Source organism: Miniopterus natalensis, chromosome 1 (assembly GCF_054644295.1).
Source record: "Miniopterus natalensis isolate mMinNat1 chromosome 1, mMinNat1.hap1, whole genome shotgun sequence".
NCBI lineage: Eukaryota > Metazoa > Chordata > Mammalia > Chiroptera > Miniopteridae > Miniopterus > Miniopterus natalensis.
This window is the reverse complement of record NC_142081.1, coordinates 26,611,514-26,638,896: the sequence shown is the minus strand read 5'-3', so window position 1 is coordinate 26,638,896 and position 27,383 is coordinate 26,611,514. Positions and strand designations below refer to the sequence as shown.

The window sequence follows — 27,383 nt, the reverse complement described above, 5'->3', positions numbered from 1 at the left end:
TCAGTATTTAGAAATGCTTTCTTCCTACCTTCCAAAAATTTTTCCTTGTTATGAACCCTAATTCAGGATGGATTTTGAAGAAATGTCGAATTGTAACAGGAGTAAAAAAGCATGTGAATAATGCCATATGCATTCAATAACCAGCAAAGGAAAATAAGGTCACATTAAACAATGTCACTGGGTTTATTCTGTGTAAATTTTGTGACAGCTTGCTAAATTCTGCAGATAAATATATTTGAGGAAAATTGTTAGAAGACAAGCATCTATTATAATTATCCATTTACTTATACTAATATCACTTTCTTCAGCAATTTTAGTAGTTTTAGCAAACAAACCTCCACATACTTTATAAGGCTAAATTCTATTCACCCTTCCCAATCAAATTTTAATGAAGTTTGCCATTACTACTTTTATACAGAAAGTCCCTTGTTTTCTGTTATTTATCTGTGAAACACAAGTGTCAGTTTCTTCCATGAATAATTATAGAATTTCTAAGTTGAAAGGGCGCTTACCAACTTATTTAAGTGATGGGAAAAAAGGCCCAAACTTGTTTAAGATTACAGAACCTATTAGTGGGCAGGTTTAGAATTTCTCTCTCTAAAAATTCAAGATATTTAAGCATTTCAAATTGAGGAAACTGTAGAGAATAAAGATAGGTTACGAGGTAACAATGTAACCAACTATTTGCTCTTCAACTTTAGAGATAAAGAAAACTTCTAGGACATATTTTCCCATGTAGGTGTATATATAATTCATTTGAAACTAATTAAGAATCCGTTAGCCATCAGGCTCTACCGTGATAATTATAGGAAGTGGGTTCATTATCTGGCTTCAATTTTTAATCCACTGTCAAAAATACTAGCAATACACATACTCAAAATAAATTTTACTGATTTTATCCCATCTCAATTCCATCCATCATCTTTGTACAGCCATTATTTAAGATGAAATAACGTGAATCTTCAGTTAGAGGATAAGTCCATGTTTCAATTGGAACAATAAAAAACTCATAGCCATCAAATTGACAGAGATTTTAATTGTGTGCAAACACTGATTATACATTTTTGACACTTTGCTTTTCATTTCTAAGCTTCTCAGGTTTTACCACGGCTGAGAACCAAAGGAAAATATAGACATATGAGTGCATATAACTTTTAAATTCAGAAGTTGAAAGGACTAAAAGAAGGGTACTAAGAAACTGATATGAAATAGCCGCAGTTGATTAATAACACATTTTATGAAAAACACCCGGGGGAAAAAAATGGTAACGAAAGCTATTTTCATGGTCATCTCATACCCCACAAATACCGAAATAAAACTCAACCGCCACGGCCTGGGTTCTATTTCCACATCTGTGACACGGCCGAGGTGGGAGGAACACCTCCTCACTAAGACTGGTGCTTTTCACGTGAAAAAGCAGAGGCCGTGGCGATGAAGCCACAAAACCACGGGATAGCCGCGAGAGGAAAAGCAGCCGGGTGTCTGCACTCGTGACGCTCTACTGCAGACTCCTAAGCTTGTGAAGATCGCCCTGTAGACACAGACCGGGAGACGGGATCCTTAAGAGAAGCAGAGTGGAAGCAAGCGGCTTCCCAGGCAGGACAGGATAACTCCCTCTTCAAGGCCCACAGCGGACTCCGTGAGAGTTGCCGCCCTTCCGCCACCCGCGCAGCTCTCTAAGCTACCTCCCGGTCCCCCGGCGCCTCAGGGGGTCGGCCCGCAGCTCCTGCGGCTTGCGAGCGGTGGCCCCAGGTGCTAAGTTCTCGCCTCACCCGCTCCGGAGAGCGGCTCCGCAGCCCGGAGAAGCCAGCCTGAGGCCCTGCGGCGCCCGGCTCGGCAGGGGATTGCTTCTGCCTGGCGCTCCGCTGAGGCGGCGTCCGAGTCTCACGCGCGCCCGCTCCGGGCTCTCCCAGCCAATCCCGCGCTACTCGCGCGTCCCGGAGCGGTCCCCGGTCCCCCACCGGCTGGGCAGGCTCCTGCCCGCTCCCACTACTCTGCGACCGAGCTCTCACTCCTCCCCTCACTCTCCACGAGTTCCACGCCTCGCGGTGTAGCTCCGCCCCGTCCCCGAGTCCGCCCCCGCAACCTCCGGAGCGTGTGCTCTCCTTTCCCCACAGTCTCTCGCTATCCAGCCGCCCTGGCTCTCGCGTTCCGCAGAGCGGCCTGGGACTCCGGCCCGGACAGACACCTCCGCGCGTACTCCTCCAGCAGCCTCGGCGTGTGCCCCCCGCAGCTCGCCGCCTCCCACCCGGACTCGGGGTCGCGCGCCCTGACTCCGCCCCCTCCCGCGGACTCGCGCGCTCCCGGCGCGGCCTCTCCCGGGCGCAGGCCGACCGGCTCCCGGCCGCCTCCCCCTTCTTCCCCGCTCACCTCGCGCTCCCGCTCTCGCGCTGTCCAAGGCGAGCGCGCTCCCGGCCGGCGCGCTCTGAGCTCCGGCTTCTCCCGGCTCCTGTCAGTGCGGTGACTGCGCTGGGAAACATGGCGACCGAGGGAATGATCCTCACTAACCACGACCATCAAATCCGTGTCGGAGTCCTCACAGGTAACCCGGGGAGGAGGTCCCGGACCGCCACCGCCGCTGTCCCCGACTTGCCTCAGGCTTCTTGCTTGCGGTGACCCTTCTCTGCGGCCTCGGGAGGAGGGAAGACTGAGGAGGGGGACGGGAAAGGGGGGCGTTTTACAACCGCTGAGAGCTGCTGTAGGTTGGGGTGTTCCCGTGGGCCCCCCTTCCCCCGGGAGCACGAGCCGGTCCTGTGGGATGTCAGGCCCCAGCACCTTCGCAGCCGAAGTCCCTGGCCCCCGGGGACCGAGGGGCCGGTGCGGCGGGCGCTGCGGGGCTCTTCGTAGCCGGTGCAGGCGGCGGGATCCCGGCTCCGCAGTCTGAAGCACGCCGCTCTCGGCTGGCCCGCGCGCTTCCTCCGCTAATGCTAGTGCAGGAGTGGGGGGAATCCCATGTCCACCCCCTCGCCGCCCTCCCCTCCCCCATTCGAGTGGCCCCGAGCCGCTCCTGCTGTGCTCGCTCGGGGCACGGGCCGGGCTCGACTTGGGTGTTCGTCTGGAGGAACTCTGCTCAGCCTCGGGCTGCCCCTCGCGTGCCGGGTATCCCCTCAGCCACCCATGGGACACCCCTAGTCTCCCCTGAGAGGTAGGGGATCGGCTTGCACCCGGACCTCGGAAAGTGTCTGCATTCCGCCTTCCCGAGCTAAGGGCCCTCTGCCCGCGTCTTGGTTTCCTTTGAGGGACGGGCTGAGCCTGCGGCGGGGGATCCAGCCCTTTTCACTTGAGAGAGGATTCCTCCACCTGGGCTCCTCCGTCCTCCTCCCTTCTGGGACACCCCCCTCCCCCCATGGTCCCGAGGCTGGTGAGGAGCACACTTTTGCCGGGTCGCGTTTCCCTCCCTCGCGGAAACCGTGTGTGCCCTGCATGTCTGATTCGGTGGCGTTATATTTGGGTAATATCCCTCAGTTCTGCGATAGGCAGTTGCTGCAGGGCATGACTTCTGAGATGAATAGCAAGCCAGTTTGTAGGGGTTTCTGCTGGGTTCTGTAGTTGGCGAGGCTTATGTGTAATTGAGTGGCAAGGTTGGGGTTAAAGAACTATATTTAGAATCTGAGGGCTTACTTCGGAGCGAAGGAAATCCAAGATTTAGCGTTGTGATTTCCGAAAAAGAAGTGATGTAGACGGGAATCCTAGTGTCCTCCCCCCCGCCCCCCAATTCTTTTTAATTTTTTCCCCATGTCAAATTCTGACAGGTTGAGACGGTGCTCGAGAAGGGACTAAATTGAATGAGACTTATTTTATTATTAGGTAGAAAAAATTCTCCGTCGGTAGATATTGAATGCAAAGCTTAATTTGGTTGCTGAGTTTTATGAAAAGGAGATATCCATGACACTCCTTACACTCTTTTAAGTAAATGGGTTGCCTTTTCCAGCTTATTTTTCTAGATGTTAATGGTGATTTATTGAATTTTCCTAATAGAAAGCCTCTTGGATAGAGAAACTAGGCTAAATATATTTCTGGGAAGGGAATCCCCCCAAATCAAAAGATGAGCTGTCTTCTTTTTTTTTTTTTTTTGGTGCTGAAACTGTTGCCTTCTGCAAAGAATTAGTTATATAGCAGAATTGTTAGAGTTGACATTGCTGATTTTCAAAGAATCTAATCTCGAGGTGTAAAAGTGTATATACCCTATGTCAACCTCAACTTACACTTTAAATTCTAGCCATATTTGGAAAATTAGTAGAGTAGTAAGACTGAAGCTTAATAAAAACCACCGTATGTCAACTGACCATGGAAATGAAAGGTCATAAATGTTTTAAAGTTAAACCATAAAGATTAAAATTTTTTGTTTTGTTTATTTAAGCTTTCCCTAATAGTTTTATTTAGTGAATCATCTTACTTGGGTCAAGTGACATAGTTGTACAGAATGCTTTGAAAGATGCAGCCCTTGTCTGTATCCCTACTGTCTAATAGAGGCAAAATTGATATGCAAACAACTAAAGAAACAGTGAATGTAATTATTTTGCTGAAATTGTCTAAATAAATTACGTGTGTATTTGAGGGCTAAATGTAAAAGGAATTCCATATTCAGATGGATTAGGAACAAATGTGATTAACTGAAAGCAGAATTTAGTACATTTACCAGAGGTTAAGTAGGAACTGATACTTTTTTTAAGGGTAGTTGAAAGTCAGTGGCAACCTTATAAATGAAAATGTTGCCCTGGCTGGGTAGCTGAGTTGATTAAAGCATCATCCCCATAAGCCAAGGCTGCAGGTTCTGTCTCTGGTCTGGGCACATATGGGAGTCAACCAATGAATGTGTAAATAAGTGGAACAACAAATCGATATTTCTCTCTCTCTCCCTCTCCCTCTCCCTCCTCTCTCTAAAATATATATATATTTTTTTTAAAGAAAATGTTGGTGAGGATGAGGCTCTTGAGCAGAATAAAACTGTAATGCAAAGGCCTGGAGAAGCCCAGGTGGGATAGGTATGTGGCATAAGCAAAATGTTAAGGAGAGAAGTTAACTTTGCCAGTGGAATTCAAGATAATCTGGAGAAGCTGTCTCATGAGAATGAGGTACAGTAGTTTAGGGGAAAAGTCTAGGATCAGGACTAAGGATGTAGCTGAAGGAACGAAGAGGAAGTTGCAGATTTGGGAAAAGTGATAACAGAGAGCAATAGGATTTGATGATAAAATGGATATTTGAAGTCAGAAATAACTCTGAGGTTTTTATTTGGAAAGTCATTGGTATAAATAGTGTCTACTATGATGGAGCCTGGAAACATGGACAAGAATCAGATGAAAGAACACCAGCTCTCAGTCTGCAAGTAGTGGATTTTATTACAAATAGCTTAATATTTATGCTCTTGATATTCCATGTGATTTTGCTTAAAAAAACCTATAAAAATAAATATATGTTGTGCAGTTTTATGTCTAGTAGAACTTTCAAGTATTGCAGTTGTACTGTGTTGAAATTATTCTTTTCTGAACTTAAGTACTATGATTTTATACTTAAGAAGATTGAGTTAAGAGGCCACACTTAAAACTGTGATTTTGTGAGTTTTAATTCGAAACCCTTAAAGGTGAAGGGCTTGTTTCATAAAATATCCTCTGCATGCTTCATAATAGGGATTTTAAGTATTTTACTAAATCTGGTTTACAGAGGTAGTGAAAGTATTGTCTACCCTTCCACACATTTCACAATGTGGTAGTGCTTTTGTGAAACTGTATTGTCATTTCTAAATCTTTAATTGATTCCTTTGTGATTGTGACATTTTTGATTTTCTGTTGCAAGGTAATACTTATACTTCAAAACTTTTCATCTTCTAGATGTTTTTGTAATCTTCAGCTCAGATACGAATTTGGCAATTATAGTATGGAGTCTATTGAAACTTACCAGATGAATTAACTGTTGGAATTTTGAAAGAATAGTGGTAGGAAAGTAAATATTTAGTAAAGGCATTTCTTTTTTACTTGATATCTTGAATTATTTAAGGCTTGGAAATCAGATTACGATAATATAACATGGATATTTTAGCTATACTAATTATTTTTTACCAGGAAAATTGGGAACATTTTTGTATATAAAATAGGTTATCATGGAAACATTTTATGTTGAACATTATTGACCATCTCTAGGAACAGTATCTTTGTCAGTAACTATCCTATGATGATTTCCTATAAATTAAATTTTATAGGTCTTTGGTGATCTAAAATCTAGTTTCTGATATATGTTTCTAATGTTCTGTACTTCTGTTGCTATTTATAACAGAGACAAAATGTTATATGATGATGAATAACATGAGGCAAACAAACAAGTATCTGCTGTTTTGAAACTAGAAAGATGTGGGGCAGATGTAGGATTTTTTTTTTTTATAGCTTTAGTAGTAATTATACTTAACAGTGTGTCTTAACAATTACATAGCAGGGTAACTATATTTTAAATGTGTCACTTTTCACCTAATTTTTTCTATTTCTAATGAAGCTGTTTATCAAGGGAGCACACTAGTTCTACCACAATAAAAGTTTCTCCTAATCATCAGGAAAATAATGAATATGTGTATGAATAATATAGAATGAGATAGATTATGTTCCATTGGGTATTTAATATCGTATTAGCTAGCCACTGCTAATGTTCAGTGCCAAAGCTCTTAGCTAAAGATGATAATTCATTACTTAAACTTTCACTAACAGTGGCATGGGTGAGAAATGGTACAAATATTTAGCAAAGGGCATTTAAAAAACTCAAACTTTTGCTCTAGTAATATACATTTTTATTGCACTAAGCTGTAGATTTGTAACCAATGAGAGATATTAGAACAAGATATAAGACTAGATAATAGAGATAAAAGACTAATTGTAAACTAGAACACCTAAAATATTAGTTACATGTAGGGAGTATTTCAGTCATTCAAAATATTAAAAAGCCAAATTCTAAGCCAAGGAGATGATAATCGTGTAACTCTGGAATTGTTCAAGCATTTATCTTATTGCTTTCCTTAAGCTTATCCTTGTGCATAACTGTCAATATTATATTTTGAAAAACCCATTTGTTGATGAGGATATGTAAATATATCTTCGTTTTTAAGTAGCCTAATTACTATTGCAAACAAAACCTAAATCCTACCAAATGGAATTGTGTATTCTGGCAGACATACCAACATTGATCTATATGACTTTTGTTAAAAGGAAGCCTATTTCTTAAACTAGGTTGTCCTTTCATTAATTTTTGATTGGAAGCGGTATATCAGAGAATTAAATTGTTAGTTTAAGTAGAAAATCATTAAATTAATTTCTAATGAATATGGTTAATACTGTTGTCATTGGCCAAATACTTTATAAACTATTAGTACATAGGTTGTTACATATTAAGAATTTTAACTATATTAAAAACACATATGGCTGTTTCACTTTAACCAAGATATATGGTGGAGAATCAGCAATATGTTGAGGAGGAAATGATGTATGAGTCTGTTTTTACTCTTACAGGTGATAGATTCCTGGTTAATAGGGTGCTTTTTTGAAAGTGAGTAGAACAGGTAAAAATCTATATTTTGCTCCTGGAAATAGGATTGAAAAACAACAAAGCATATTTGGAATTTGAGATGTTAAAAAAAAATACTAAAGCCTGGCTGGTGTGGCTCAGTGGTTGAGCATTGCCCTCTGAACCAGGAGGTTCAGTTCTGGTCAGGGCACATGCCTGGGTTGTGGGCCCGACCCCCAGTAGGGAGTGTGCAGGAGGCAGCTGATCAGTGATGTTTCATCGTTGATGTTTCTCCCTTTCCCTTCCTCTCTCTCAAATCAATGAAAATATATTTTTTAAAAAATACTAAAAAAGAAAGTAGTGAAACCACAGGGATTTCTTCCTTCACATCTGGGAAGATAAATTGGGAAGAAGAAAAGATTATTTAAACTACTTAAAAGTAATTGGGACTGTAGTTAATAGTAATAGCATGCAATTCTTACTTAATTTTTGAGTGACCTCCCAAAAAGCAAATGTCTAATTAAGTATTGTCACGTAGTAGTTCTGTCCAGGTTGTTGTTTAGTGAATTCTTAAGTGAATTTGTATTTATTTAATTAATTTTAACTAAGTAGAACTTCTTGAAACTTTTGCAATTAAATAAGAAACCTGAACAACTTTTACAGTAATTTTGCCAGTAACTATATATTTTGAAAGAATGGAACTAAATTTACTATGCTTTAAAAAATTTACTAATTTGAAAAATAAAGGATCAAGGAATTGAGACATGGTGAAAGGAGCATTACACAATTTGTGCCTGCTTTTCAAATTGGGGTACATGACATTGTGTTAAGGGATACTCTAAGGATTCTAAACCTTAGAATCTAAGCTGTGGGAACAAACATAATTCTTTTTAAAATTTTCTTTAAAAATTAAACTTATTGGGGCAACTTTGATTAATAAAATCAAACATAATAATTCTTGAAGTATCTGTTTTACTTGAGACTATGTAATTTAAGCCACTTTAATATTGAATAAGCATGAGTAAATGAGGGATAGAGTGTAGAATTTGCATGAGCTTTTAATATAAAATCAGAGACTTCAAAGAATTTTCAAGTGATCCCATTATATAACTTCAGACTTCATCATTCTTTTGTTTTGGGTACTTTGGCAAAAAAAATCTAAGGAACACCGGGTCACACAACACTAGAAGACTCATTTTCTAATGCTGGTCTGGCCAGTAAACTTTTTATAACCTTGTACAATATTATTTAACTCTCTCTCAACCTTTTTTACCACAAACGTGAAGGAATCATTCTCTGAGATCACTTTAAGCTCTGAGGCAATATATGTTTCTGTCCTTTAGCATCTTGACCAGCTGGAAAGAGAAGTATAGAATATCAGGCTTAGTTAATTTTTTTTTGTCTTTACAATGGAAATTATTATGGGGGAGAGGTAAATTATACATTAAAAAATGCAAGAGAATAAGAAATGGAAGAAAAGATAAAAGTTTCAGAGATCAGGTGCTGTCAGCATAAACTGAAGGAAAAGTATTTAGGTTTTTCCAGTTTAGAAATTTTTGTGGCATTTTACTTTTACCAGTAGTTTCAGTCTAATGCTTAATTTCAAATTCAGCTCAAGCCTCACTTCCTCAACAAAATCTTTCGTAGGACTTATTCTCTACAATGATGTCTTTCTTTGTTTTCTTAGTGTTTATACCCTGTAATCATGTGCTTGCGGGAGGCTGCAAGGTGTTTTTTTAAAGAAAAGGACTGGAGTCAGACAGACTTGGATTTCAGACTCTGGTTTGCCCTTGATAGTTGGAAGTCATTTAACCTCTCAGAATTTCAGTTTCCTTCTCCAAAATGAAGATGGCAATATTTACTTCACAGAGTTTTAAGAAGTAACTGAGATAATGTATGTGAAAATACCTACCATGTGTGTGTAACTTAGAGTATATACTCAATAATCTTTACTTCCTTTCCTCTTTATATGTTGCTTTGGTGCCATTTGATAACAGCTTTCTGTATAAACATCTTATTCAAAATAGATTTTAAAGTTCTTAAAACAGGTGATCTATTCTTTACTTCTTTTGTGCTCTTTCATCATAGCACCTGTTAATGAAGTAGTTGCATAGAAGATGTTTAATAAAAAATATAACTGATAACAGGGTGATATTAAGAATATGTACTCTTACATTTTATACTCTTAGTTAATTGTCATAGTCTGTATGAGGATTATTTTAGGGTAATTTTACAGTAATTTTAAAAAATGTCATCTTAAAAAATGAAAACTTAAAGTTATAGGTAAAAAATTCTAAAAATGCTATTATTTATTTTGAAGGTTAACTGTGATGGTCAAAATTGCAAAACAGCATACAATAGGAGTCAAAAGTTGTACTTCTGTTACTTTCAAGACACTTAATCACAGTTTACCTGTTTCCTTAGCTTTGAATGGGGGCAATAACTATGCTTACCGTATAGGGTTAATGTGAGGAACAAAGAAAGAAATGTATTTGATATTCAGTACCTACTATGTGCCAGGTTCTGTGCTCAAGTGAGGGATACAACATTGAATAAGACAGACACAAGATTTTATCTTCTTGGAGCTTATATTTTAGCACTAACATGAACACAATATTTAATTAAGTTGGATATTGACAAATTCATGCTTAATTTATGTTGCATTTCAAGGAATAAAGTGCTTCTGTATTTTATTTTTGATGTAGGTAAGTATAAGCACCAAAATTGTTTTCAAGACACTTTTGACAACAAAATTGTAAATCATTACACATTTCCTGCTTTCTAAGATAGAAAATATTGAATTGAACATAATACAATTACTTTTTGTTCAATCAGGTTTAACTAATTATAGCTAACATGTGTTGGGCCTATATATATGCTATATATATGTTCTATTTGTTTAATGACTTTGCATATATTATTCAGTCCTTCCTCTTCTACTGCTTGAGAAGTAGAGAAGTTAAGTAACTTGCTCAAGATTACACCAGTGGCAGTGCCAGAATTCAAGCACAGGTTTGACTGTACTCTCAGCAGTTATATTTCCATATTCTGAATATCTGTTATTATGGAGTGTGGTAGTATGGTTCTATACTGTATTTGCTCTTCAGTTGTGACTTTATATACTTGCCATTCCCCTTCTGCTTTATAACCTACTATAGCCTTGGGAAGCACATAAACAACCGTGGTAAGAATTATGTATGATATCACTTTCAGTTAGACTTAAAGTGAGGTCTAAAGAGTATTTTCACCTGTGGGTTGATGGTTTCAGAGGATAAATGGGTTATTATTTATTAATTTACTTATTTCTTTGTACTTTGAGATTTCAGGATCGTGGTTAATTGGATCTGCCTGATGTTGAAAATGTTAATAAAAATGTAGAAACTTATGAAGGGAAGAGAGCAAGTACAGTATGTGTGCTAAGTAGAAATGAAATGTTTCCTTTCATTATCTATATACTGTTAAGTTCTTTTTTTAAAAGAACATTAAGAAAAAAGTACACTTGAAATTAACAGTCTTTAAAGTCTAATTCAGGTTAAGAATTTTTGGATATCTTGGAAACAAGAAATTGAATAAATATTCTTTTCAGGTATAAAATAAAGATGAATAATTTAAGTGATCACTTTTCCCCTTCCACTTAAGAGTCAATACTGAGCATTTTGATTCTAATGCAAATTTTTAAAGTCATGCTTTGATAAAATTAATATCCATATAATAAGAGTTACATTTAAATTCAGTTGCAAGTGGAAAAGCTCCTAAATTCTTAAGTCATATTTTTAATTAGTTTAAAAAACTTATTAGAGTGTATTTGTGCATTGTAAAAATATAACAGTACAGAAAGGTAACATGTGAAATTAAGCCCTGCCACCTTACTTCCCTAGTCTGTCTAGTGTTAACCACTTCTAAGATTTTTGGGTTTTGTTTATTCTGCTATATATAAGTGTATATTTGAATATGCACATGTGGAATCAGACATCATCAGAATTTGTAAATTGGCAGACCACTGGCCGTAACTGACCAGTAAACATGCTTCATTAGGCCCATATTATGTTTTTACAAAAAGTATGTTTTTAACATTTAAAAAAAGATGTATTTCATATAAACCAATATTTTTAGCTTTTTAAGATTCAGCAACACTGCAGCCTCTTTCTCACATGACAGTAGTTGGGTAGAGTGGCTGTCCCCTTGAGATAAGGGCTTGTATTGTTCAGTTTCCCGCAACATCCACTTAACCTAAGTATGTTAATTTGCCTCACCCCATAGTGATTTGAATTTGAATTTGTGATCTTTGCTCAAACATAACATAGTATTCTGTACCTCCCTCTCTCTTCAGCATATCCTGGACATCTTTTCAGATCAGTGAAAATAATAATAAACCTTATTGAGAGCTTACCAAATATAAAATGCTTTTCTAGAGCCTATTATAGAGCCTATTAATTCATTTAATCCTCATAAGAGTATCACCATTTTACAGTTGAAATTGTAGTAAAGATTAAGTAGTTTGCTAAAATTACTGAGATAAGAGGCCAAGCTGCCTGTTGAACCCATGTAGTCTTTCTTTCCTAGAGTGTAAGCTCTTAACCACTACATTATACTCCTTGGCATTTAACAATGAGTTCATATAGATATACCTCATCTTTCTTTTTAATGGCTCAATTATAACTGCCTTATAGGTTATGATTCAATCAGTCCTCAATTGATGGACATTGAGGTTTCTAATTTTGTACTGTGACAAATGTAGATAATATTGTACATTTAGCATTGCATACTTGTGAGTTTTTTAAAAATGTAAGATTAATTATAAGTTGATTTTTGGGTCAGTGGCATAAGAATTTAAAAATTTTGATAGAAATTACAAACTTGCCTTTGATAAAGGATGTACTAATTGTAATTAACATTCTCACCTTTATTTGGTATTATCTTTTTAATCTTTATAAGTTCTTTTGAGATATATCTCTTTTTGAGTTATATACATGGATCGGGACCCTTTTATTGCAAATGACAGATACACAGCTCAAAATTAGTTTAAGCAAAAAGAGGAATTTATTAATTTACATAGCCACAGAGTATAGAGGAGGAGTTGACTTTAGGGACTCAAGTAATGTGATCAGGTAATTAATATGAGCACAGACTCTTCTCCGTTTCAGCGCTTTGATTTTTTTGAGTATGTTGCAGGCTGACCTTTTATGTAGCCAGAATTGAGGAAAAGGGGCAGATTAGGAGATACAGTAATAGACCATTTCAGGCTTTCCCCTTACCAACGAGTGAGTCCACAGGAAAGATTTTCTTTCTCATAGCATTTGTATATAAAATTCCAGGATGCTCCTTTGTCTGGCTTGGCTCACATGTCCATCTTTGGGCCAGTCATTGTGATTAGGAGAGTGAGTACTACTTTGGCCATTTCTTTATCACATCTCTCTCTTGGGAGTGGAACACTAAGAAGACAGCCTCACCAAAATAACATAGGGGGAAAGGAAGCCTTGAAAGAAGAGTTTCTGCCACCAGAAGGGGAAAAGGGTGCTGAGCAGACAACTCTTTTGCTAGAGATTCCCTGAAGTCATGGTGCCTTTTTGCTTTCTTCTTTTTCCCTCAAGAATATAGTTTATTATATCTGCCCCATTTCTTCTTTTTCTTGCTTCTTCCATGAAAATGGGCCTCTGGCAAATAGTTCTAAATTAGAACTGGAGCAAGTTAAAATATGAGAATTAGTCGGTTAAACTCTGGGCCCCCTAATATCAACAGTGGTTAATTTATCAGGATCATTTACAGTGAGTTCCATTTTTTAATACTCTACATAAGAATGTTGTGTAAGAACATTTTAAAACAGTAGTATACATGTAATAGTAAGATTTTACTAGTTTTTACAATGGGCCTTTTATGTTGCTTTATTTTAAATTTATGATTAGATATATCTTTAGTCTTTTTTTTCCTACAAATGACCCGTCCCAGTGCTTCCTAAATTTTGTGCTAGCAGCACTTCTCTGGAAGATGTTATAACAGGTATGGTAGGAAGAGGTTTTTACATGGTGAAATAAATTTGGAAAGTCTGTGTAATATATTCCTCTTTTTGGAGATTCATAGTCTATTAAAGCATATTAAAGATGTAATAGAATTTTGAATTCTGTTGAACTTTATTTAGTCTAGTGTTTCCAAAACTTTTTGATAGTGGAATACTTTTTCAAGACACACCAGAATTCTGTTCAACATCTCTTTGGGAAATAGTGATTTTTCCCTCTGCAAGTGATCTTTTCGAAGTTTATGTAGGATCTTTATATTTATTCTTTTAGCTTTTTAGTGTAGAAATAGTTGTTTTGTACAGTAATCACTACTGTGAAAATGAATTCTTTTATTCTGGATTTACCTTTAAATATATATGTATATGCCTTGGCCAGGTAACTCAGTTGGTTACAGCATTGTTCCAATACATCAAGGTTTCAGATTCAATCCCTGGTCAGGGCACGTAAAAGAGTCAACCAATGAATGCATAAATAAGTGGAACAACAAATCTCTCTCTCTCCCCCCTATCCCCCTCCCTCCCTCCTTCTCTCTCTCTCTTCCTCCCACCCTCTCAAATTAATAGATATATTTTTCCCCCAATCACTTACCATCTGTTATTTTTCCTTTTTTTATATTAAAATATTGGCTGAATATATTATCATACTCAGAAAATCTATTATAGCAAAGACTAGAAAGACCAATCTTGATTCTGTTACTACTATATGGGGAAAGAACACTAGATCAATTTCTATTTTGAATTTTTCCACTGGGAGTTGGTATCATTATCCATAAAAGGTAAAGTGCAATAGATGCTCTTTAAAATCTCATTCAACTCTCAAATCTTATTAATCTCAATCTCAGGAACATACCTCATGTTTCCCATTCTCTTTTTTCTTGTATTCATGTTATCTACAATCTATTAATGGCAGCAAAATTATTGATCTGAAATGCTTTCCTTTAAACAGAGAAAGTTGCTAGAAAAAGACACTGACATTCATGCCAAGTGTAAAATGGAAATAAATGGCTGTTACTTCCACTGCATAATATGTGCAGTTTTATTTCAGTCAGTATCACATGCTATAGAGAGTTCAAATTGCAAAATGCTTAAGATTTAGAATAAAAATTACATGCACATAAGTGTAACAACTGATTCACATGATCAGGCTTATAAGACTAATTATGATTTAGAGCTCTTTTAGGTATTACCTTTTCCTTTTAAAATTTTAATTATGGTAATATACCAGAGACCTGGAAAGCAAAGTTAGTACTCCTTCTAAAAAATTTACTATTTTGCTATTATATGTTTAAAATAAAGCTATTGTAAAAATAAGACATATACCTTCAATGAACAATATTATGTTTTGGGTTCACACAGATACAGCAGGTCCTCCAATAACATTGTTTTGTTTATCATTGTTTCATTATAACATTGATGAGAAAAAAATAAAATCAGTTTTGGGTTTGGGCCACTATGTGTGGAATTTACAGATCTCCCATGTCCATGTGGGTTTTCTCTGGGCACTCCAGTTTCCTCCCACATCACAAAGATGTGCACATTCGGTGGATTGGTGTATCTAAACTGTCCGGGTCTGAGTGAGCGTGGGTGTGTGTGATGCACTCTGCGATGGAATGGCTTTCTGTCCAGGGTTGGTTCTCTTCTTGCACCCTGAGCTGCCGGGACAGATTTCAGCCACCTGTGACTCTGAAATGGAAGAAGTGGGTTGGAAAATAATTATCTACTTGTTTTTTTATTAATCTTTCTTAAATGTGTGTGTGTATAACTTACATTTGTTTCAGTGTTTAATTTAATATTCTCAGTGTTTTGGGTCTTAATTTAGAAGTTTGGTGGTAATGTTTTTGTTACCAGAAATATGCTGTAGGAACTTAACTTCTGTTTATGTCAGTTAGCCTATGGTAAAATTGATGTTGTTATGTGTCATTTCATTAAGTCACAGTTTCCAAGAACCTATCCGTGATGTTAAGTGAGGACTTACTGTACTCAGAATAGTAGGTGGGCTCTGGATTAGACCACCTGAGTTTATACCTAAGTGAAGTGAAGTTTTTAGAGTTACCTAACACTCTGTGCTTCAGTTTTTTCATCCTCGAAATGGGTAATACCAATGCCTACGTTAGATAATTTTTGGCAGGAAAGTTTGAGAATTGTTGACTTAAGTTAACACTGGACTTGGATTTCCCAATTTTCTTTTGCAGATGGGTCTGTGAAGTAATATTAATTTTTAAAATTGTCAATTATGCATCATAATGAAACATGTATTCCTTTCTGATTTTTAATGCAATTCAGAAGTGAGTCATATCTAATATGTGAGAAACTTGAAATGGAGATACCCCTACCCCCATAGTAGGACTTTTTAAGCAGCTAAATAGTTATGGATCTGATTTTATTACTTGGTTGTTTTCCTGTCAGTGATTAACTTATTAGTCTAACCATACCTGACTTGTTAACAAGCAGTACAACCCAGTTCAATATTGTCTTAGTCCTTTTAGATTGCTATAACAAAGTGCCATACTGGGCAGCTAATAAACAACAGATTTATTTTTCACAGTTCTAGAGGTTGGGAAATCCAGGATCAAGGTACCAGCAGGCTCAATGTCCAGTGAGTGCCCACATTCTGTAGACAGCTGTCTTTTCTCTGTTTTCTCACGTGGTGGAGGAGGAGAGGCAACTCTCTGGGGCTTTACCCTCGTGACTATCACCTCCCAAAGACCCCACTTCCAAACACCATGACACTGGGAGAGTAGGTTTCAACATAAGAATTTTGGAGTGGGGGACACAAACATCTAGTCTATGGCAAGTATGTACCACTTGACATGCGTTGCATTATGTTAGGCTACAACTATGACAGGTATACTTTGGAGATATTGCGGGTTTGGTTCCAGACCACTGCAATAAAGTGAATATCACAGTAAAGCAAGTTGTATGAATTTTTTGGTTCCCCAGTGCATATAAAAGTTATGTTTACACTATTTTGTAGTGTATTAAGGGTGCAATAGCATATATTCAAAAAAATCAAACAATGCACATACCTAAATTTAAAAAAATACCTTATTGCTGAAAGATGCTAGTGATCATTTGACTTGGAATCTTTTTGCTGATGTAGAGTCTTACCTTCAATTTATTTAAAAAAGCATAATATCTGGGAGGCACAATAAAGCAAAGTTCAGTAAAACGAGATACGCTTGTAAATATTTATAGTGTCCACCTTTAAGTGTGAAGGATTGACTGTAAAGTAGATTTACATGTTAAGTCATTTATATATTAAAACACTTGCCAACTACTGTATGAAGGGTTTACCAACCTGTTTCTATAAAGGGCCAAAGAGTAAATATTTTGGGCTTTGTGGTCAATATGATTTCTGCCACAGATACTCAGCTTTGTCCTTGTAGCATGAAAGCAGTCACGGACAATGTGTACATGAAATGTGTTCCAATAAAATTTTATTTGCAAAAACACATGGTGGGCCAGATTTGTCTAATCTGTGCTCCAAGACATAGTCTATGTTAAGAAACTATAATTCTAAGTTATCTGCATTTGAAGTGAACTTTTATATTAGTTAAAATTTACATTATAAACCACCACAAAATTTAATGGCTTAACACTACAACTTAACATCTTTCACATATCTGTGAATTATCTCAGTGGTTTTGCTTTAGGTGGCATTGGTTGGGGTTTTGGTGTAGCTGCGGTCACCTGGAGGCTTGACTAGGACTACTGTCCAGGGCCTTCGTTCTCCTCTATGTGGGTTTCTCCACATGGTGATTCATTAGCCTCATGGTATGATGGCAGGGTTCCAAGAAGTATTCCAAGAGCAAGCATTGTGATAGCAAGGAAGCAGAAGCTGCCAGACCAATTAAGATTTAGGCTTGAAACTGGCACAGCTTCACTTCTGCTATTATTCTGTTGGTCAAAATAGTCACAGGCCCAGCCCAGAGTTATTATGGGAAGAGACCAGGAATACTAGGTAGCATGGTTAATTGGGGGCTTATCACAGGATTGTTTTCATTGTAAGTGACAGCTCAAATTAAACTAGTTTTAGTAAAGGGGAAATTTATTATAATAATAATGGAATGTCTATCTCACAAAACCTAAATACGGGATTAGGCCCTAGGAATACTGGACTCAGGGTTTGAAGGTCCTCAGGGCTTTCTTATTTTTGCCTCACTATGTAAGCTTCATTTTCTCATACCACAGATCTGCCTTTCCACAATGGGAAAAACGGCCATTAACAGCTCCTGTGTTGTTTATATCTTCCCATTTTAGCCATTCAGAGAAGAACTGACTTTATTTTCACAGTTGTGTTTCTAAAATTTTTGAGGAAGAACTGTGTGCTGGACCGGTCATTTGTGATTAGGGGATAGAAGTTATTTGTACCAACCTTGTGGGTAGGAGCAGGGTCCATTAACAGAAAAGTGATGCTGAATATATAACCCCCAAGTAATTCACTTGCCTCCTCCTTAACCATCTGTGTATGAACATAAAATAATTTGTTTCCCCATTATAGACCTAATTTACTTCCTTCTTCAGCTATCTGCCTTTGGCTGCTTCATTGTTCTGCTGGAGAGTAGGCTAAAGTAAGAACAGGATTTAGTTTAGTATCTTGAATAGTCATTGTAATATTTTCCTGATTTGAGTACAGGACAACAGCATTTAGTATCTACTATTTCATTTTGCCACCATTAACATAGAATCAGAGATGAAGGTGATTTTACTCTGTGGTTACTCACTGATTTCCCAGAGTTGGTTTGGCTGATCTGGCTGACTGAGTGGGTATATCCTTCTTTTGGAAAGGGCCTACTTGTATACATGAAAGCAAGTAACTATAATACAGAATGAAATAAGAGCTATAATGGAAGTACAAGCAGAATACTGTGGGTGGACTGAGAAAGGAACAATTAATTTTGACTGAATGGCTGTAGGAGGGATGGTATTTTAAATAAGATAGTGTTTGAGCAGGGCCTGGAAGAATGAAGAACCCACCCTTAGAAACACAAGAAGAGGTAATCTAGATGTCAGGTTTCTTGACTATTGAAGGGGTGGCACCAGAATGTCTAGGCTAAAATAGATGAGCTTAAATATAGATATTGGTAATTCAGGATAAACAGCAGCATGCACTTATCTGACTTTAACTTTCTTCAATTAGGATTATAAAATCTTACTTGGTTTTGCTACATTTAGGCCTTAGGTGCCTATATATGGTAGTTTGAAATTTGAGAATTTGATATTTTAATTAAACAGTTTATATTAAAGACTCAGACATTTGGATGTAGAAAGAACTTTCAAGATTACCTGTACTAACCCCCTCTAGTAGGTAAAGAATCTAAGACCCAGCTAAATGGTTTATTTAAAGTTATACATCTAAATGATAAACTTAAGTCTAACACCTAGGCTACCTTATTCCTAGTCTTTGGATACTTTAAAAAAAAATTTACAATGTATTCTCTGTAGTAAGGGTATTTATTAAAAATATACACCCATTTGAATTACTTGCTGTAACAGTTTTAAAATTTGAGATATAGCCCGGCCGGGCGTGGCTCAGCGGTTGAGCATCGACCTAGGATCCAGGCGATCGGGGTTCAATTCCCCGTCAGGGCACATTCCCGGGTTTCGGGCTGCAGCCGATCAATGACTCTCTCGTTGATGTTTCTATCTCTCTCTCTTCCTCTCCTTTCCTCTCTCTGAAATCAATAAAGATATATTTAAAAAAAATAAAATAAAATAAAATTTGAGATATAATATGCATGATAAAGTGCACAAATGTTAATTGTATAACATGATGAATTTTTCATATGTATAGACCCTTGTAAGTATCACCCAGATCAAGATGTAGAATATTCCCAGCACTCCAGAATCTTCCTACATACCTTTTACTAGTCAATATCCACGTCCCCTGCCACCCCCAAGGAATCACTATTCTGATTTTATCATCAGTTATATAGTCAGGGAATCATAGACTTTTAGTGCCTGAGCAGACTTTAGAAATGATCCTAAGAACCTCTTTTCATTCCGTTAAAACGTGTATGCAAGGATTTTATTCACACTGAGTTGAACAGAGAGGTGATAGATACTTCCAATGCAAAATGTTATGCAGGAATACATAGTACAATACATACACAGTACATTATAAAGGTTTCAATAGTCCTTAGCCAATATGTGACAGATATTAATGTATAGATTTAAAATATTGAATAAAAATGGATTTAGAATTTAAAGGATAAACAAGTCACGAGTTTAACGACAGAAAACAAAAAACATTATAAGATTTAGTGGCATAAGCACTGAATGTTTCTTTATTGCCACAAATCAAAATCTCTGTAGCAGATCCTGAACATATGGTAGATTACATAGAATGATACATTACACATATGGTATTGTTTCAAATATATATATATGCACACTTATTTATATGAATACGTTTGTCTAAGTTATATTGAGTTCTGTAATAATTTTCATCTTCCCTGTATTAATACAGGATTCATAAATGTTTATCAGTAGGGGAATGAAGTGACTATTTTGCAAGTGTCTATATTGGTTTTCACTCTATGTCCCTAGCATCTATCACAGTGTTTGGCATATGGTAGATGCTTAATAAATATTTGTTGAATTAGTAAATGAATGTATCCTATTTTTTAAATGAATCATTCTTTTTGTAAGAGTGTATAGGGAGATGGATTTTATTTTTATACTGACTGTACTATCAAATACATTATCATTATACAATTTAGGGATAAACTCACACAAAATCCTCTAAAATAGAACTGTTATCCTCAAAATTTGGGGTTTGTCTTAGTATTTGGGATTTCTCCTGAGTCTCTTTCAGTAAACATTAACTTTTCTATTAATGAACAGGTAAGTAACAACTAAAGCATTTTTATGTGATGAGTATCTAAAATTATGAGACCTTTTTTTTACCCCCACTTTCAATGTTTTTTATTCCTTTTTGTATTTAATCACCTTCTACCTTGTGTTATTTATTTATTTCATGTATATGAATATTATTCAACTACATTGCACACTTCTTGAATATGAGGACCCTTTTTTATAGTTATTTGCTATATAGCATAATATTATTCATGTAGTTGATGGTCAGTACATATTCAGTGATTTAAAGGAGGTTGCATAGCACAATTATGTTTGTGACTGTTGGCCATTAAGCTTAGACTTTTAAGAGATGTTGTTAATTGCCTTTCCACCCACATATATTTCTAAGGGAAACAGCTTCTGTACTGTTGGCCCCTGCTGAAGAGGCATGCCCAGGCACGTGTGCATTTTGTATCTCTATATCATTCTTTCCAACCATAGCTGTTTAGACTTAGGAGGGAACACCTGATTCGAGAGAAGCCCAATGCATAGACTGGCCTGCAATCTACTTACCTTCTTATGTATAAAAAGGATTTTATCTAATCTGATTGGAGTTAGGAAAATGAATGATTTAGCAATACAGCTGAACTAATGAGATTTCACGAGGTTGAGTTAGCTTATGTTAAGTTGAATCTTGTACCAACTGAAGTCATAGGAAGCAGGAAAGAAAAAGGATAGATTGTAAAGCAGCTTGTTGGTAGAGAGATCACAGCAACAGCTTTATGATTACTTAGGTATTATGAGACATAAACTGGCTTCACCTGAAACAGCTATTTTAAATATACAATAGGAACAGAAGTATTTGAAGTTTTATAATTAAGAAAACAGGAACGACATTTTGATGTCAGATATTTATATGCCTGTTTTGTGAATCGTCTTTTGTGATCTTGTTGAGGATTCATTTTAGGCTTTGTTAGGGCTTATGGATATCACTTTTGCTCTTATTCCATGCTAGACTGTAGTCCTAAACCCAGGCCATTCTGAAGTCTCAACGCAAAGCCCAGGGTAACTTGATAGGCCTTAAATTGCAATGTTCCCGACACTGTGGCTACTGAAATCTCTGCTTGTTATCTTTAGCTTCTCAGTTGCCGTTTTCTTGAACTTTTTGCCTTGCTCCGTTAAGAAGTAAGTCAACAACTCGATGGAATATTTTTGCAGGATTTTGGGCTCATTCCCTACACTTCCTTTAAATCTTTAGTCCCAGTACTAGTTTGACAACAGTTTTATTTTTTGCCCCCATCATTCTTTCTAGAGGCTAGCTGTGTTGTGATAGTATGATACCGGTTTGAGGGTGTAAGTTCAAACACTGAGTCTAGCTGTGGCATTTCCTACTCTGCAGGAACTAATTATCTGCTACTGCTTTCTTCTGTACAAAAGAGCTCAGTCGGTCTGTAGCTTTAGCTCTGATCAACACTTTACATTTTTATTTTATTTCTGGACCATGGGATAGTAATACAGGTATTTATAAATATATATGTATGTGTATATATTCTTTTTAAAATTAATGTTGAGTAAAATCGACTTTTTTGGGTACAATTCTATGAATTTAACACATATTTGGATTCATATAACCATGACCACAGTCAGGATGCAGAATAATTCCATCACACCAAAAACCTCCCGTGTGCTATCTCATTTTGTTCACACCCTCTCCCAGCCCATAACCTCTGGCAACCACTGATCTGTTCTTTGTCACTGTAGTTTTATCTTTTTAAGAATGGCCTATCAGTGGAATCATACAGTGTTTAACATTTGTGAAACTCTTATTTTATATAGTGTCTTTGAGATTCATTCAAGTTGTTGCATGTGTTAATAGTTCTTTTTTAAAATTATTATTGCTGAGTAGTATGCAGTTGTAACAGATGTACCACAGTTTATCCATTTACCAGCTGAGGGACGTTTGGGTACTTTTTTTTTTTTTGAGATTTTAACCAGAGCTGCTGTACACTTGGATGTATAGGTTTTTGGATGAACATACGTTTTCGTTTCTTTAGGGTAAGTACCTAGAAATGGGATTGCAGGGTCCTATGGTAAGTGTATGTTTTTTAAGAAACTACCAAACTGTTTTCCTGAGTAGCTGTGCCATTTTGCATCCCCCCAACAATATATGAAAATTGTAGTTGCTCTACTTTCTTAGCACTTGCTACTGTCAGTATTTTTTATTTTAGTTATTCTGATAGGTATATACTGATATCTCATGGTGATTTGCATTTCTCTGTTGGTTAATGCTGCTGAACATTTTTACATGTGCTTATTTGCCATCTGTATATCCTATTTGGTGAAATGTCAGTTCAAGTCTTCTGCCCATTTTTCAATTGAGTTGTAATGTTGTTTAAACCTAGGTAAATATTACCTCCCCTCCCCCATTTTCTTCTTTTCTCTTTTTTTCTGTCATTACTTTCTTTGTGTTTGGAGTTGATAGGCTGAGACTAAGTATGAACTCACTATTCCATCTTGATAGGAAGTTCAGGGAGAATATTTTTAAAGTCAGAATTTTTTATATGAAGAGATTGCAAAAAACTATGGGAATGGAAATGAAATGACATAATTTGGAATATCTAAATAATTCCACTAGCTATTCCTTTTTAGGTACATGTTCTGATCTAGAACATGAAATGAAACTAGTTTATATTTTGATCAACTGATTTTGAGAGATTAGTTTAAGCCTAAATTTTGGTCACAAAATTATAAATGCCTGTATTTAAAAACTAGTTTTAAAAGTTATGTTTATACAGTTTTATAGTAAATATATTGAACATTTAACATTGAGTTCATTGAAGATTTACAGAAGTACTTTATATTGACATGTTTTATTTTATTACCATTTTAATGGTGTTCCTTTATGGAGTTGTCATAGTATTTTGGGATGCTAGACTACATAGTTTTCCACTGCATTTGTTACATGTCCTAATAAAAAACAAGCTGATAATGTTTAATCAGTACTAAGATATTAAAATATTTTCCTAAGGCTTGTTGAGACTATAATGGTAAAATGATGGTTTAATGCAAGCAACTTGTAATTACCACTTTAAAATAAAAGACAAGTTGTCATCGACTTAACTGAATAGTGAGATACTTGGCACTTATAAATGGAATGACTGCTTATGTAAATTACATAATATCTTTAGGAATTTTCAGTTGAGTTAGCAGAATTATGATTTTTAAAGAAAATATCATAAGGGAAAGAAGATACTTTTTTTTTTACATTAAGTCATAAGGTGGAACATTCTACATAGTTTTTGAAAGCAGTGTGTAATTTTTTTTCAAAGCCTCCATGTTTTCTCATGAATAAGACCAAACAATTAAGTTACAAGGAAGGTAGTTGAGGTCTCACTGTCAGATTATCTGTATGTGCCCTTCTGAAATCTGTGGACTCTGATTTAATTCTGTTTAAACAAAGCAGTCATAAAAAATCATCTTTTAATTTAATTTCATTTTAATTTAATTTTTTTAATCACCCAAGGATACGTTTGATTTTTAGAGAGAGGGAGGGAGGGAGAGAAGAAAAGAGAAAGACAGACAGACAGATGTCGATTGGTTGCCTCTCATACACACCCCAGCCAGAGACTGAACCTTCAGCCTAGGTATATGTGCCCTGACAGGGAATTGAACCTGCAGCCTTTCTGTATACAGGACGACACTCCAACCAACTGAACCACACTGGCCAGGGCAAAAACTCATCTTGACTTTTAAAAGTGTGTCCTACTTCAGAATTATGTGCAGAATAAATCCCTTAAAACTGTGAATTAGCCCGAGCCTATTTGGCTCAGTGGCAGGGGTAGGGAACCTTTTTTTCTGCCAAGGGCCATTTGGATATTTATAACATCATTCATGGGCCATACAAAATTATCAACTTAAAAATTAACTGTGAAAAAAGCTCCTAGATTTATTGAATTTCAAGTCTTACCTGCAGTTGCCTTGGCAGGGCCAGATCAAATGCGGACCAGATGTTCCCACCCCTGGTTAGAGCATCGGCCAGTGGACTGAAGCATCCAGTACTGGGTTCAATTATGGCCAAGGGCGTGTACCTCGGTTGCAGGTTCAATCCCCAGCCCTGGTCTGGTGCTTGCGGGAGGCAACCAATTGGCAACCAATCTCTCAAATCGATGTTTCTCTCTCTCTCTCTCCCACTCTTTCTGAAAAGCAATGGAAAAAATATCCTCCGATGAGGATTTAAAAAGAAACAAACCTGCAAATTACTTTCCAGTTATGTGAGTTATTAATATACGTAGTAGTTGTGGAATTCAAAATTGTAATAATCTTTTTGCCCTTGATTCTCATTTTGTTTTGAGACTGTTTCTTTGGCCTGGCTTGAATTTATAATATGGCACTAATTACCATCTATCAGAGACATTTGACAGTCTTAAATAGATAATCATTATTTTAGGAATAGTTTAGTGATTCATTTGAAAAATTACTTAGAGCCTTTACAGTAAAAATATTTTCTCTTTAAATACCAGAACATATGACATTCCGCCCCCCCCCCCCCCCCAAATGAAATCTCTTAAACCAAAGTAACATGGGTTTCCAGTTCAAGAGTTTTGGGAATCCACGTGTTGTGCTAGCAAGCATTACTATGTAGGACAAATGGTTTATATCTTCCTGAGGAACCACAGTATCATGATAGTATGTACACCCACTCAGAATTTATTTTAAGAAGTGACATAAATACCTTGTTATAATTGATCTTTTGTACAAAAAGTACTGAAATACAGTGAGGAAAATACACAAAGACAACATTCAGTCTCTGAAGATCAAAAACATTTTTCTATGAAATTCGCTAACTTAAACAATGAGAGAAGGTGACAGGAGTGAAAAATAATCTGATTTTATTGTCTGTGCCTTAGATAATGATACTTATCAGACCCATATATTTTTTATATCATAGGCTTCCTTTCAAGAAATCTTTAATGTTTTCCCAGCCTTGAAATGTGATCCTTGAAGACTTTGTTACACATTTTAAATCACCCTTATTTTAATTTTAATAGGAAGTTTAGGGAGAATATTCTTGAAGTCAGAATTTTTTTTTTAAGAGATTGCAAAAAACTATGGGAATGGAAATGAAAGGGCATAATTAGGAATATCTAAATAATCCCACTAGATATTTCTTTTTAGGTATATATCACTTAGTATAGAAATTCATGGTTATAAATGGAATTAATTATATAATGCTATTCTCATTAACATAATCTAGAATTAATTGATATCTCTATTCTGTTTAATCCTGAGGTTTCTTGAATCTAAGATAACATCGACTATAATTGCTGTTTTTGATTTATTACTTAATAATTGCTTTATAGATTGCATTTTACAGATGAGGAAATTGGAGTCCAAATGGTGAAGAAATAGTTTACCCAAGGTCATACAAATATTTAATTGTCAGCTGGAGCTAAAATACAGGTTACCTTATTTTTAATCTAGTGGTTTTGTCTATATATATGTTTGTATGTGTATTGTTTCTAAAATTGGTAAATTGAAATTTGTATCTTAATTTATAAAACTAAAGTTACTTATAGAATATATACTATATTAGTTTTCTATTGCTGCTGTAACAAATTACCACAGACTAGATGGCTTAAGCAATACAAATTTTATCTTTATAGTTTTGTAGGTCAAAAATCCAACACTGATCCCAATGGGCTAAAAGTCACCATGTTAGTAGGGCTTCATTTCTTTCTGGAATCTATAGGAGAGAATCTGATTCCTTGCCTTTTCCAGCTTCTAGAGGCTACCTGCATTCCTTGGCTCAAGGCATCCTTCTTCCATCGTCAAAGCCAACAATGATAGGTTGAGCCCTTCTCACAGTCTTGTTTCTCCCGTTCTCTCTTTCTTTTCTATGATATACATGGTATATTCAGTATAGCACTGAAATATTTAAAATAAAAAATTATTTCTCAACATCAACCCCTTGTCCTTCCCTTTAAAGGTAATCACTGTAAACTTCTAGTATATCCCTTTAAAAAAAACATTTAATGCATATACCAGTAGCTGGCTATATTTAAATCTGTCTTCTAATATATATATCTATTAAAACATACACAAATGGGTTTATACAAATGGTACATTTTTAACCTTATTTCTGGCTCTTCAAAAGCCTTATCCTTGTTTTTCATTTTTTAAAAGATTTTATGTTTAATTTATGTCTCTCATCACATTTTTTTTTAATATCTTTATTGATTTCAGAGAGAGGAAAGGAGAGGGAGAGAGAGAGATAGAAACATCAATGATGAGAGAGTCATTGATTGAGCCTGCAACCCGGGCATGTGCCCTGACCGGGAATCGAATCCCGGTCGCCTGGATCCCAGGTCAGTGCTCAACCGCTGAGACATGCCCGGCTAGGCATCACATTTCTTATTTGAAATTCTTCCTGGTACAAGTAAGATACAAACAAATAGACAGTACTTTGTTTTATCCTTAGTGTGTTACAGTTAAATCTAGATTGATAATTATTAATTACAGCTTTACAACTTTTAATATGATTGTAAGCCAAGAACTTTTTTTACCAATTAAAAGTATTACAGAGCACTGTTCCTTGGCATGTATATCATCAAATATTTTCCTCAAATTTTATAGCACAGTGATATATAAAAAGTAAAATTTGTTGTTTCTAGTTGGGTTGTTTGTTGAGTCACCTATGAAATGGGGGGGAAGAAGAGAAGGGTGAGTGTGTATGTCACATTTTGGTTAATTTAGAATGGATTTGAGCCCAGCCAGCATGGCTCAGCGGTTGAGCATCGACCTAGGATCCAGGAAATCCAGGTTTCGATTCCCGGTCAGGGCACATGCCCGGGTTGCGGGCTCCATCCCCAGTCGTGGGTGTGCAGGAGGCAGCTGATCAATGACTCTCATCATTGACATTTCTTTCTCTATCCCTTCCTGTCTCTGAAATAAATAAAGACATATTAAAAAAAAAAAAAAAGAATGGGTTTGAAATAAATTCTCACAAAAAGAGGGTGTATTGTACAGACATGCCCATTCATAAAAATGCAGTTTATTGCAGCAACCACAGTGTAAAACATTTTTTAAAAAG

At 36.5% G+C, this 27,383-nt stretch overlaps 1 protein-coding gene across 2 annotated transcripts in view; it reads left to right on the top strand.

Annotated features, from left to right (window-relative positions):
- Window positions 1-2,410: 2,410 nt before the first annotated feature.
- Window positions 2,411-27,383, top strand: part of GPHN (gephyrin) — a 351,760-nt gene continuing 326,787 nt past the window's right edge. The window contains exon 1 of one of the 2 annotated variants that reach the window (XM_087819798.1): window positions 2,411-2,542. In XM_087819798.1, coding sequence (XP_087675924.1) covers window positions 2,479-2,542 — 64 coding nt within the window. In that variant the 5' untranslated portion in view covers window positions 2,411-2,478. The remainder of the gene's footprint in view (window positions 2,543-27,383) is intronic. The other variant, XM_016223798.2, reaches the window with a different exon arrangement.